Here is an 11558-nt window from a genome sequence, read left to right on the forward strand (position 1 = left end):
AGGCATACACACAAAAGTGTTGTGTTCACCCTTTTCCTACTTTGAGGGTTAGCTGCATGGAAAATGTGAAGGGTAGGGAGAAGGACATCCACCATGTGCTAATTGTATGCACTTGCCTGGGGCCACTTGCAGGAGGGAAAGTGGGTTTTTACTCTGCTTGCTCCACCCTTCTGGGCGGCCTCCCCTGGGGCCTTCATGGTTCACAAAATGTATACCTGAATGTCTCAGGTCTCAGTTTAAGGCTGGGTATGCCCCCCCTCTTTTTTTTTTAAAGTCCCCAGCAGGTATTTATTTTCTCTTTTCAACATCCTGTTCTGCAGCTTGCCTCAGCTCTCCATATGCTGAAGAGCTAGGTCGCGGCACAGGCCATGCGGAGACTAGCAAAGGCTTTGAAGTTCTCCTCCTCGGTGATGATTTAGGCTTTCTCCTTCCCGTAGCCATTCCTGATGGGCATAACTGGTCCTGTCAACCTGGTGGCCAATTTCAGTTCTTCTGCTGAACCGTCTCCCTTTCTGGGGGCCAGGCTTCCTGGAGAGAGGACGCGTTTGGTCCCGCGCACCTTCCTGGGGAGAGGATGTGTTTGGTCCCGCGCCCCTTTAGCTGCTGTACATTGGCCTGCGGGACTCAGTGGACTTGTTGTGTCGTGTTGGATCCACAGAGATGCCAATGGTTTGGCCCAGCTTCTTGTGAATGCCGGCTACCCTTAGCTCCTCCAGGCTTCAGACCCTGCCTACTTTGGTGTGATGCCTTAGCATGAGGCACCTTACTGTGGGCTGGGTGGGCCCAGGAGCGGGGTCGGGCTGATGGGATCTTTCGTTGGCTGGTTGAACCACATGGTTGTGTGCCACTGCCAGCCCTTGTGAGAGAGGGGTTTGAACTTCGTGCCATTCCAGCTGGGGCCTCTGGCTGCCCACAGCCCTCCTGCACAGGAAAACAGCCTTCCCATCATTGAAAGTGGGCGGATCAGATCCACTGATTATTTAAACACAGTTTAATGTTGTTTTTTATATTAGCTATGTGTTTGCTTTTCTTATTTATCACATAAATACAGTCCTAAAGGAATAATAACTACAGATGGAGAGGAAACATATATTTAATGTTATAACATATTTTTAATTATCACGTCATAATCCTTTACCCCTTAATATGTAAGTGTGCATTTTCTTAAGAGCATTCTTCTACATCAAAATCAGGAAATTAACATTTATCCAATAATAACCTTGTTAATGTTATCACAAAAACATTCATGAGTAAGAACCCCAAATATTTACACACTAATGCAAATGACTGTAGAAAATAAAACTTGCATTTTCTGAATATCATGTGTTAATAAGGGGAATAGCTTTCTCCCAACAGGTGACCGAGAATATTTTCATAAGCTTAAAATGCACTTATCTGACTTGATGGAGAAACAAATTACAGTCTCCCTCTAGAATTTCACAGACAGCGGTGTCTGGACCTGGCATCTCATGAGGGCTGGTCATGGGTGTCTCTTCCTGCTGTGGTCTGAATGTGTCCCTCTCCACCACTCCCCACACACATGTTGAAATCCCAACACCCAGTGCAATGTAGTAGGAGGTGGGACTTGTGGGAGGGGATTAGGTCATGAGGGTGGAGCCCTTACGATGGGATTAATGCACTTATCAAAACAGATCTGTCAGGGGCTGGGTGGCTCACGCCTGTAATCCCAGTCCTTTGGGAGGCCAAGGCGGGCAGATCATGAGGTCAAGAGATCGAGACCACCCTGGCCAACATGGTGAAACCCTGTCTCTACTAAAAATACAAAAATTAGCTGGGTGTGGTGGTGTGCGCTTGCAGTCCCAGCTACTCTGGAGGCTGAGGCAGGAGAATTGCTTGAACCCAGGAGGTGGAGGTTGCTGTGAGCTGAGATCACACCACTGCACTCCAGCCTGGTGATAGAGTGAGACTCTGTCTCAAAAACAAAACAAAACAAAATAGAAACAGACCCTGGTGGGGGCTGGGTGAGGTGGCTTATGCCTGTAATCTCAGCACTTTGGGAGGCTGAGGTAGGTGCATCACTTGAGGCCAGGAGTTCAAGACCAGCCTGGGCAACATAGCAAGACCCTGTCTCAATTTAAAATAAAAAATATAAACGGACCCTGGAGAACTCTCTTGCTGTCTGACATGTGAGGATACAAAGCAAAGTCAGCAGTTTGCAACCAAGAAAAGAACCCTCGCCAACCCTGACCATGCTGGCACCCTGATCCTGGACTTCCAGCCTCCAAAACTGTAGAAATACATTTCTGTTGTTTACAAGCCACTCAGTGTATGGTATTTTGTTACAGCAGCCAGAGCTGACTAAGGCACTTCCCAAGTCTGTCCTCAGTAGTGTCACATCTTCAGCTTGAAGTCAATCATAGTGGGAGTGCTTGCACCAGGGAAATCAGCTCAATGTATTTTTTTTTCAGAAAGCCAGTTATTAAACATTTATCAGACACCACTGCATTTCTTTATCATTTTCTCTCTCTCTGTTTATATTACTATATGTTTTAATGAGCATTTGAAAATAAGGTACAAACATCATACTCCTTTACCCCTTAATACATAAGTGTGCATTTTCATAAGAGCACTCTTCTACATCAAAATCAGGAAATTAACATTTATCCAATATTATTTAATCCACACACGTCTTTCAAAATGCCCTTTTTCCCCCCAATAATCTCCCTCTCTTTCTCTCTGGAATCAAGCAATCATTCCACCTCAGCCTCCGAAAGTGCTGGGATTACAGGCCTGAGCCAACTTGTCTGGCCCAGTGATGTTTTTTATAGATCCAGGATCCCATCCCGAGTCACCTATTGCATTTAGTTGTCCTGTTTCCTTTAGTGTGAAGCAGTTCCTTAGTGTTGTCCTGTCTTTCAGGACCTTGACATTTTTGAAGAGTACCCATCAGTTTGTCTAATGTTTCCTCCTGATTTATGCGTTTTTGGGTGCAGGAATACCTCAAAAGTGATGCCATTTGTATTCTCCACTGCATCGTATCAGGAAGAATGTGATGTAAACTGTTTTCCCATCTGGCGATGTTAACTTCTGTCATTTGGCTAAGGTGGCATCTACCAGCCTCCTCCACTGTAAAGTTAATTGGTACGTGTTTTGTACTTATGAGTTAAGAAGTAATATTTTGAGACTCCTATTGTAGGGCAGAGCTTTCTCTTCTCTCCATGAATTTGTTTATGTATGTATGTATATCTGTATGTATGTATATCAGTGGGGAAATACTTAAGGATTCCTATTTTATTCAGGGGTTCAAAGTCCATACTGACATCGAAATCCATTAGACTTGGCTCTTCTGTCCAATCTACTTCCTTGTTTTCTGGTATAGGATATTGTAGGCTCTTCTTGTATTTTCCCTGCCCTAGCCTTGGACTCAACCATTTCTCCAAGGAGACTTCATTCCTTTTGCTGAAAACAGTACTAAAAACTAAGTTCTGGGTCTTGGTGTGCCCATCAGTACTGGGGTGTTATTGTTGCTAAGCCTTCAAACAAGACAGAGCTGGGAACGAGCTGCATGCACACACACATCTATGTATCTGTCCACGTGTGTGCGTGCATTCCATCTCTACGTACAGTAAAACCCACGTGTTCACATTGATACCTCTCATTCCAGTCCACCTTAGACTTACTCTCATCCTCTCCTTTCCCCTTTCTGTATTTCCGTATTTCCCTTCACTGATAGAGAAACCTGACTCTCAGCACAGTTCGTGAATTTTTTTATTTGCACACCCCCCTCTGGTGTGTAACCAAACTCCTGGGCCTGTGGGGTGAAAGCTCATCCCCAGAGGTGTCCCTGCCCCATCCATTCCCATTCCAGTGCTGAAGGCCCTGGTAGAAATCTCAGTCCCCATGAAGAGGAAAAGAAAAGGAAAGGGAAAGAGGGAAGAAGGAGGAAAGACCTGTTAGAAAGCTTGGCTGCGGACTGGTCTCCCTTCCTTATTCTCCTTCTCAAGCAAGATGGGCAAGGAAAGCTCTGCCTGGAATAAGGGCAAGGGGCGGAGAGCATTACTCCTCCGAATTTTACTCTCAAACAATGCCCTAGGAGATCGTCCAGCAGTTTCATTATAGTTCCTTTCAAATGAATGATTTTGAAGATGAGTATTTTAAAAAAAAAACAGCTTCTTCCCCTTTATTACAGAACTGATACATATACATTATTGAACATTAAAAAATACAAAGAAGACATTTAAAAAATACAATTACCAACCATTTTCCCATCCAAAGGTAATCACTAAGCTTTTTGGTGTATCCTTCTCCCTGCCACCCAACTCTTTTAGTTTGCAAAATTTCAAACCCACAGCAAAGCTGCATTGATAGTACAATGAATATCTGTCGACTACTCACCCAGATTGACCAAGTGTTGTCATTTTGCTACATTTGACTTGTCTCTTTCTTTATATTAATATGTTTTATATTTTTCCACTTAGTCACTGGAAATTCAGTGGCAGACACTGTGGTAATTTATATCTAAAAAACTTCAGTATGTTTGCTAAGAACAAGAATACTCTCCTACATAGCTACAGTACAAATGCCTCACTCTGAAAATGAAGCCAGGCACAGTGGCTCATGCCTGTACACCCAGCATTTGGGGAGGCCCAGGTGGGAGGATTGCTTGAGTGAGGAGTTTGAGACCAGCCTGGGTAACAAAGTGAGACCCCGTCTCCATAACAAATTTAAAATTAGCTGGGCATGGTGTTGTGTGCGGAGGTGGGAGGATCACTTGGGCCCAGGAGGTTAAGGCTGCACTCCAGCCTGGCCGACAGAGAGACTCTCTTGGGGGTAGGGGGTGAAGAACACTTCTCCAGTGATATCCTGTTCGTGTTTCATTTTCCCCAATTGTCAAACTAATGATGTCCTTGGTGCCATCATTGATGGTGTTAAATTTAATCACTTGGATGATCTGGCAGACCTCTCCATTGTAAAGTAAATTTCCATTTGTAAATTTCCCCTTTCAAATTTATAAGTAGTGTATAAGGTCACTGCTTTGAGACTGAAAATACCCTGTTCTCCAAAAGACTCTCACCAGTAATTAGATTTCACCTCTAAAAGAAACCTTCCTGTTTCTTCTTTTTAAAAAGAAATTTGAGAATCAGCATGAACTCATGGATTATGTTTTTATTCAGTGTGTTATCATCTCTCCTGTCATTATTCATCCTGATGTTCAAATTGTCCCACAATTGGTCAGTGAGGTCCCTTCAACCTGGCGCCTCTACCCTTTTGCCATGTTGCCGTCACGTTTTGAGCGCTTATTTTACTTTACCACACACAATGCTCCAGGCTCACCTTGAAATTTTTGCCCCAGCCCCAGAAGCAGCTGTTTCTTCAACTTCATATATATATATATATATAGTACTACTATATATATATATTGTTTTTTTTGTTTTTTTTTTTTTTTTTTTTGAGGACGGTAGTCTCCTCTCGTCGGCCGGGCTGGAGTGCGCTGCCGGATCTCGCTCAGCTGCAAGTCGCCTCGGGTTTTACGCATTCTCCTGCCTCAGCCTCCCGAGTAGCTGGGGACTCAGGGCCCGGCCACTGCGCGGCTAGTTTTTTGTATATTTTAGTAGAGAGGGTTCACCGTGTTAGCAGGATCTGTCTCGATCTCCCGTGGACCTCGGTGAGTCCGCCGTCGTCGCCTCCCAGTGCTGGGATTACAGGCTTGAGCCACCGCGCCCGGCCTCTTCAACTTCATTTTAATGGGAAATGCTATTTAAAACTAGGATCTGAGGCTTAGGGGAACTCATTGCTTACGAAGTGTCATTGCGTCTCGACTTTTTTAGAGCTAGCAAACATATACAAAAAATATAAAACGATACAAATTAACTGATCCCTCTAATGCAGTCACCAAAGCTTTCTCCCTTCTTTCTTCCACGCTGGCTTCTTTCCCACCGCCCACCGTAAGCAGCCCTGGCTCTCAGCAACATGAATGTCTTTGTACTCATTCGCTCAGTCCCACAATCCACATACGAGTTTTGGACTTGTCTCCTTTCCTTGAAGAAAATCGCATTACACATACGCATCTACGTAGGCAAAGGTCCCCTCTTTGTCCCCTGGCTGACATTTTGGCTGGTGCACCTGCTCACTTCAGACGGAGCAGGAGAGCAAAGCGCGGGCCTGGGATCCAGGGAGCCTCCCGGGCCAGTCCCGCGGCCACGAGGGCGCCTCACCACCAGTCCAGGGCGGGGTCCGCGGGCTCGTAGGGCTGCAGCCAGGTGTCACTGTCGTTCTCTTCGGGGACGCACGTCCCTCTAACCCGCAGCGGACAGATGGTCAGGGGATCCGGACGTTCGCCGCCGTCGTGGGCCCTGGGCCTGAAGTAGGCACACAGCGCGTCCGAGAAGGTGTCGTGGAAGGTGAAGATGTGGGAGCCGTCGGACACGTTGAAGAAGGACAGCTTTCCCGCCTCGCAGTCCAGGAAGACGCCCAGGCGCCGCGGAGGCACGCGCAGGGTGAGCGCGACGCGGTGCGGGGCCAGGACGAAGTACTCGCAGCCGTTCCACAGCCCCAGCACCCAGTAGCCGGTCGCCGGGCTCAGGCGCACAGGCCCCGCGCGCGGCACCGCGGCCAGGCAGGCGCCCAGGAACCAGCGGCTGCGGCGGCCCACGTGCACCTCCCAGTAGTGGCGGCCCGCGGAGAATCGCTCCAGGCTCAGCGCGCACGTCTGCTCCGAGAACCGCTGCGGGTCGTTAAGTGCCGGGCCTGGCGGCGCCCGGCGGGAAGACACGCTCTTGCCATCCTCCGACACTTCCAGGCTGGGGTGCGCGGAGGCCGCATCCAGAGTCACATCCACTGCGCAGAGCCGCAGCGTTAGTGCCCACCCAGGACGGTCTGGGGCCGTCCGTCTCTTCCCCAAGACAGACAAACCTCTAGTTTCCCTTGGTGGAATAATCAGTGAAATGAACCCCTTACTGCGACCCTCACCCCTGCAAACCCCCTCCCCAGGACTGAAGTGACACGTTGTAAGTCACTCCTGCGTGTTTGATAGTGACAAGGAATCCTGCCCTTACTTGAACTCCATACCAGAGATAGCAAGGAAGTAGGCTGGTGGGAATGGAGCCATGTCCCCGTCAAGGGGAAGGACCTATGGGCTGTTTCTAGTTCCTGCTGGTGGCACCACCCTGTGTGACCTTGACATAATCAGGAGAGTCCTGAGCGTCATTTTACAGAAGTTTTCGGTTTTTTTTTTTTTTCATACAGTCCTTCAGAAAGTTTTAAAAAGGATTTTAAAAGGACCTTTGAGATAATCTAGTCCAGTGCCCCATATTTCAACACCCCATCCCATCTGACAGATGGGAACCTAGGGGACCCCTTCTGTCAGAGGATCCGGAAGGTTGCTTATAAACTCTGCACTCTCGCCTGCAAATAGCCCCGAGCCAGATGGAAACAAACCTAGTGTAACCCCGAGGAGGGATGTGTTTGGGAGCTCACGTGTGCGTGTGTGTGCGCACGTGCGTGTGCATGCAACCACGCGTGTGTGTGCATACACATGCAGGCATATGTGTCGTGTGGCGTGTTTGCAAGTGTGCGTGTGTGTCTGTGTGTGCAGGCCCCATACTTGGCTCCCAGAAAGCCCCGACCTCTAATCTCAGATCTCCCCACCTCCCTTCTGTTTTAAGATCCAGCCAACCCAAAACACAAATCAGTTTCCTGGCTTCAGTTACCTGCATATTTTTGGGCTGCTCTCCACTCTGAAACCAAACAGAGAAGGAGAAAAAAAGGTCAGAAATCTCAGTCAGTAACTCCGGAACCTTAGCAAAGGCTCCAGATACATGAGGGATGCATGCAGCGTGAATGACCCCATTCCCACCATGACAACGGGTTTGAATTCAGACTGGTCTTGGCGTTCACCATGTATTTTCCTGAGAAATTTTAGATTGAGTAGAGGCCTGTGTCATTGATACCAGAGCTACATGCAGGCTGAAATTCCGCTGGAAAAAGCAGGAGAATGGAGCTGTAGGTGAAGAGACTCTATAAGCAGCCTGGATGCCCTGAGACGCAGAAGTGGAGCCTCAGACTCTGACTGGCCAGGCTGTGCCCAGGAGGACCAGCTGAGCCTGACAGATCCCAAAGATGCCCTTTAGATGTCCTGTCTTTTCGTGACATGCCTCCATTCTTAATGTGAATCAATCTGAGTGGATTTCTGTTGTGTTTTATCTTGTTTTGTTTTGCAACAAAGATATCACCAAGTCGCAAAAGCAAAAGCAACACAAGACATTCTCAGAGTTCCAGATATTTACAGCAAAGCTTTGTTGCCCCAGTTTTGTGTCAGGATAACTGGTGAAGCTTTAAACACAAGAGCTCTTGTGTGGAATATCTCAATTCTACAAAGATGTTGATTTTCCCTAAGTTTATCTGTAAGTTCAAAGCAATCCTATGTAAAACTCCTTTTGGATTTTTTGGGGAGATTTATGAATTTGTCCTAAAATTTATATTTTAAAAGGTTCATTCACTTTAAAAAAGGAAGTGGAAATGGAGAAGGAAAACTTGTACTTTCAGATACTACAAAAGCCATAGCAGTAAAAACAATGATGTAATAGGTGGCCAATGGACAAACTCATATAGAGACAGGAATCCAATGTGCATCAAAGGTGATCCCCACATCAGTGGCAACCCTGGAATGGTGGAGTAAATGGCGTTGGTAAGCCCAACTCACTATATGGAAAAAAATCACAGGATTCTCACCCAACACCTCATAAAATGGCAAATTTTAGATGGATTAAAGATCAAATATAAAGATAGTAGAAAGGTTTTTGTAGTTACATAAAGAAAAAGAAATAGAAGAAAGTGTAAGAGAATATCTTTGTGACCTCAGTGTGAGGAAGGTTTTCTTCAATAAAACTTCAAAAACACAAACCATAAGGTAAAAAGGTGATGGATTACATTTTATCAAAATTAATAATTCCTTTTCAATAAGGGGAACTATGGACACAGCTAATGGCAGATGGCACAACAGAAGAAGGAATTCACAATGTTTACCCACGAAGGATTAATCTCTCTCTCTCTCACACATACACACACACACACACACACACAGAGACATATAATATTCCTGTTAGTAATAAAAGACAGCAATCCCAAAAGCAAAATGGGTCAATGATACGAACTGGCAGTTTTCAGTAGAGAAAGCTCCCGAGCCGACTAGCATATACGGAGATGCTCAATCTTCTCAGCATTCACAGGTGTGCAAACCTAAAGAACCATGAGCCATCACTTATCCCCATTGACTGGCAAACTTAGAAAGCTGGCTCACGTGAGATGTGGGCACATGGAATGTCCCTGCATGGCTGGTGGCAGGATGATGACGCTGCCTTCAAGGGATCCCAGTATCCCCTTACCCCATGGGACACACCCACCATGGGCCAGCAATCCCCTCCTAGTTATAGACCCCAGAGAGATCTCCACACAGGGCCATAAGGCAACGTGTTTGAGACTATGCATTCAGTGTTGTTGTGGAGTTAGAGGCAGCCTGGATACCTTCCCCAGGAGGGTGGCTGGCTAAAATGAAGCACTCTGTGGCAAGGAGGAAAACAGACTGAATACACACGAGTGGCAGTGATGGATATTAAAGCATGGTGAGCATGAGAAAAGCAAGGAACAGCACAGAACCATAAATGTCACTTACATGAACTAAGATGCATATGCATAAATCGATATTCACATTTTGCAAGAATATATACAAACTATATACATTAGACTGTCTGCATTATGGGTGAATAGAGGGAGGTATACAGAGAAGTATTTACATGTACAGCAACACACTCGTGCCAGAACCATGAGTCTGTCTTGGAGGATGGGCACCAGGAGTCAAGGTAACTCTGATATGTAACCAGGATTGGAACTAGTGGTTTGCAGTACACTTAGGCCTCAGGACAGAGTATAACCTCTACCCAGTGACATAGATTAACACATGCTGTGTGAGGCTGCGGAATGCAACCAGAATGAAGCCCGATAGGTTCATCAGGGTGAATTGGACCAGGGTGCTCAGACATAAATGAGGAAGAGTCAGAGAGAGACGGATTCCACTCACCAGCCTGGCCTTCAGCCCGTCTCCAGTCTGAAGCAACCAAGGGAAAACAGGAAATTAGCACATCAGGACCCCAAGCTTCCCTGCTCACACATCACATCTTGCACCCACCGCGTCCCCTCCCCTCTCTCCCGCCACCCACACCGCCAGCAGGGGTCCTACCTGAGCATCATACCTGGTTGAAAGATGAGAAGATATATCGGGAACCAGATGCAAAATGATGAATAAAGAGAAATAGTTCTAAGAGGGTCACTTACCAAGCTCTTTCTGAAGCTTCTCTGCAAGCAGAACACACAAAGAAAACATCAGCCTGCAGATGGGTGGAACCATCTTCCCAAGACAGGCCACTGGGAAGAGCTTCCTCAGTCGTAAGCCATTGCTAATCATAGCTTCTTTTTTTTTTTCCCCGCAGCTTCATCTTTGCCCCTTCATTGCCCTCAAAAAGGAGGCCCACTTGCAGGACTCTTATGCCTCATCCTATCTTAGCTCAAAGGTAGAAATCTGCACAGGGCCTAGAAGGGGAACCAGATCTTAGTACTGACATGCCTCTTCCCAGGGTTCAGGTTGTTCCTTCTGTCTGAAATCACAAGCTTCCTGGGGCAGAGCTCCTACGTAAGTCCAGGCACTGAGCGCAGCCTATGTGAGCCTCAGGGTCACTTACTGGGTACGTTATTTAAAGGACTGGAAGGACATCACACCCAATTATTTCCCCTGACCAAATACCAAGGACACCAACATTTTGCTACTAAAATGCATTCCTTTGATCTGTCCACCCAGTGTCAAGCTCTTTCAAAGGTAAATGCTCCTGGTAGAGGCATTCGTACTATAGTGTTATCACTTACAATTCAGACTATAGTGTGAATGACTTATTAGGGCTATTTTTTTTTCATTCCCCTTGAAGGACTATGTAGACGGCAAGACAAGCTTCCCCAACCTTACAGTTTCATCTGAATTGCACCCCAACCCCAACACCATGATGGCCTTTTCCTCCATTCCCCTCCCTTGGGTTCACTCTCTCTTCCTCTCCGCAGAGACACACTCCGCGGTTTCACATCTCTGAGTCCCTCTGGGGAGAAAAGTGAATCTGAGAAATTATTCCCATTTTGGTGCAAATTAAAGGTGTCACCCTTCCTAGTGCCACTTGCATTAAAAGAGAAGGGTATTTTAGAAGATGAACCGAGACAGTAAACGTTTTATGACAGAATTTTAACTGAATTGTCTAATTTGCAGGGGAGGAGCTGGCAGGGTCTGTCCGGAGGGTCTCAGGCAGCTGCACAGCGGCAGGCAGCCACCCTTTCAGCCCCTTAGCAAGAGAAGAGGTGGAGGCTCACAGGGATGGTCTAGAATTAGACAGTTGCCAGCCGACTCCGTCCAAAGGGAGCCTCTCCTCCCACTGCACAGGCACAGGGGTCCACCCCACTGGCTGACAGGCAGCCCTATGGCCCTGCACCCAGAACTTACCCAGCTCTGCAGTGAGTTTCCCTAGAGAGAGAGAGAGAGAAAAAAAAAAAAAAAAAAAAAAAAA

The 11558-nt window shown here is 46.8% G+C and overlaps 1 protein-coding gene and 1 pseudogene across 4 annotated transcripts in view; both read right to left on the reverse strand.

The window, feature by feature from the left end:
• Positions 1–288: 288 nt before the first annotated feature.
• On the reverse strand, positions 289–6029 carry LOC108514153 (60S ribosomal protein L13-like; annotated as a pseudogene).
• Positions 5638–11558, reverse strand: part of BTNL9 (butyrophilin like 9) — a 22463-nt gene continuing 16542 nt past the window's right edge. The window contains exons 7-11 of one of the 4 annotated variants that reach the window (XM_017850259.1): positions 11495–11515; positions 10291–10311; positions 10037–10063; positions 7671–7697; positions 5638–6798 (exon numbers count right to left, since the gene is read on the reverse strand). In XM_017850259.1, coding sequence (XP_017705748.1) covers positions 6173–6798; positions 7671–7697; positions 10037–10063; positions 10291–10311; positions 11495–11515 — 722 coding nt within the window. In that variant the 3' untranslated portion in view covers positions 5638–6172. The remainder of the gene's footprint in view (positions 6799–7670; positions 7698–10036; positions 10064–10290; positions 10312–11494; positions 11516–11558) is intronic. The other 3 variants (XM_017850261.1, XM_017850260.1, XM_017850258.1) reach the window with 3 other exon arrangements.

This window comes from Rhinopithecus bieti, unplaced genomic scaffold, assembly GCF_001698545.2.
Source record: "Rhinopithecus bieti isolate Rb0 unplaced genomic scaffold, ASM169854v2 scaffold_33891, whole genome shotgun sequence".
NCBI lineage: Eukaryota > Metazoa > Chordata > Mammalia > Primates > Cercopithecidae > Rhinopithecus > Rhinopithecus bieti.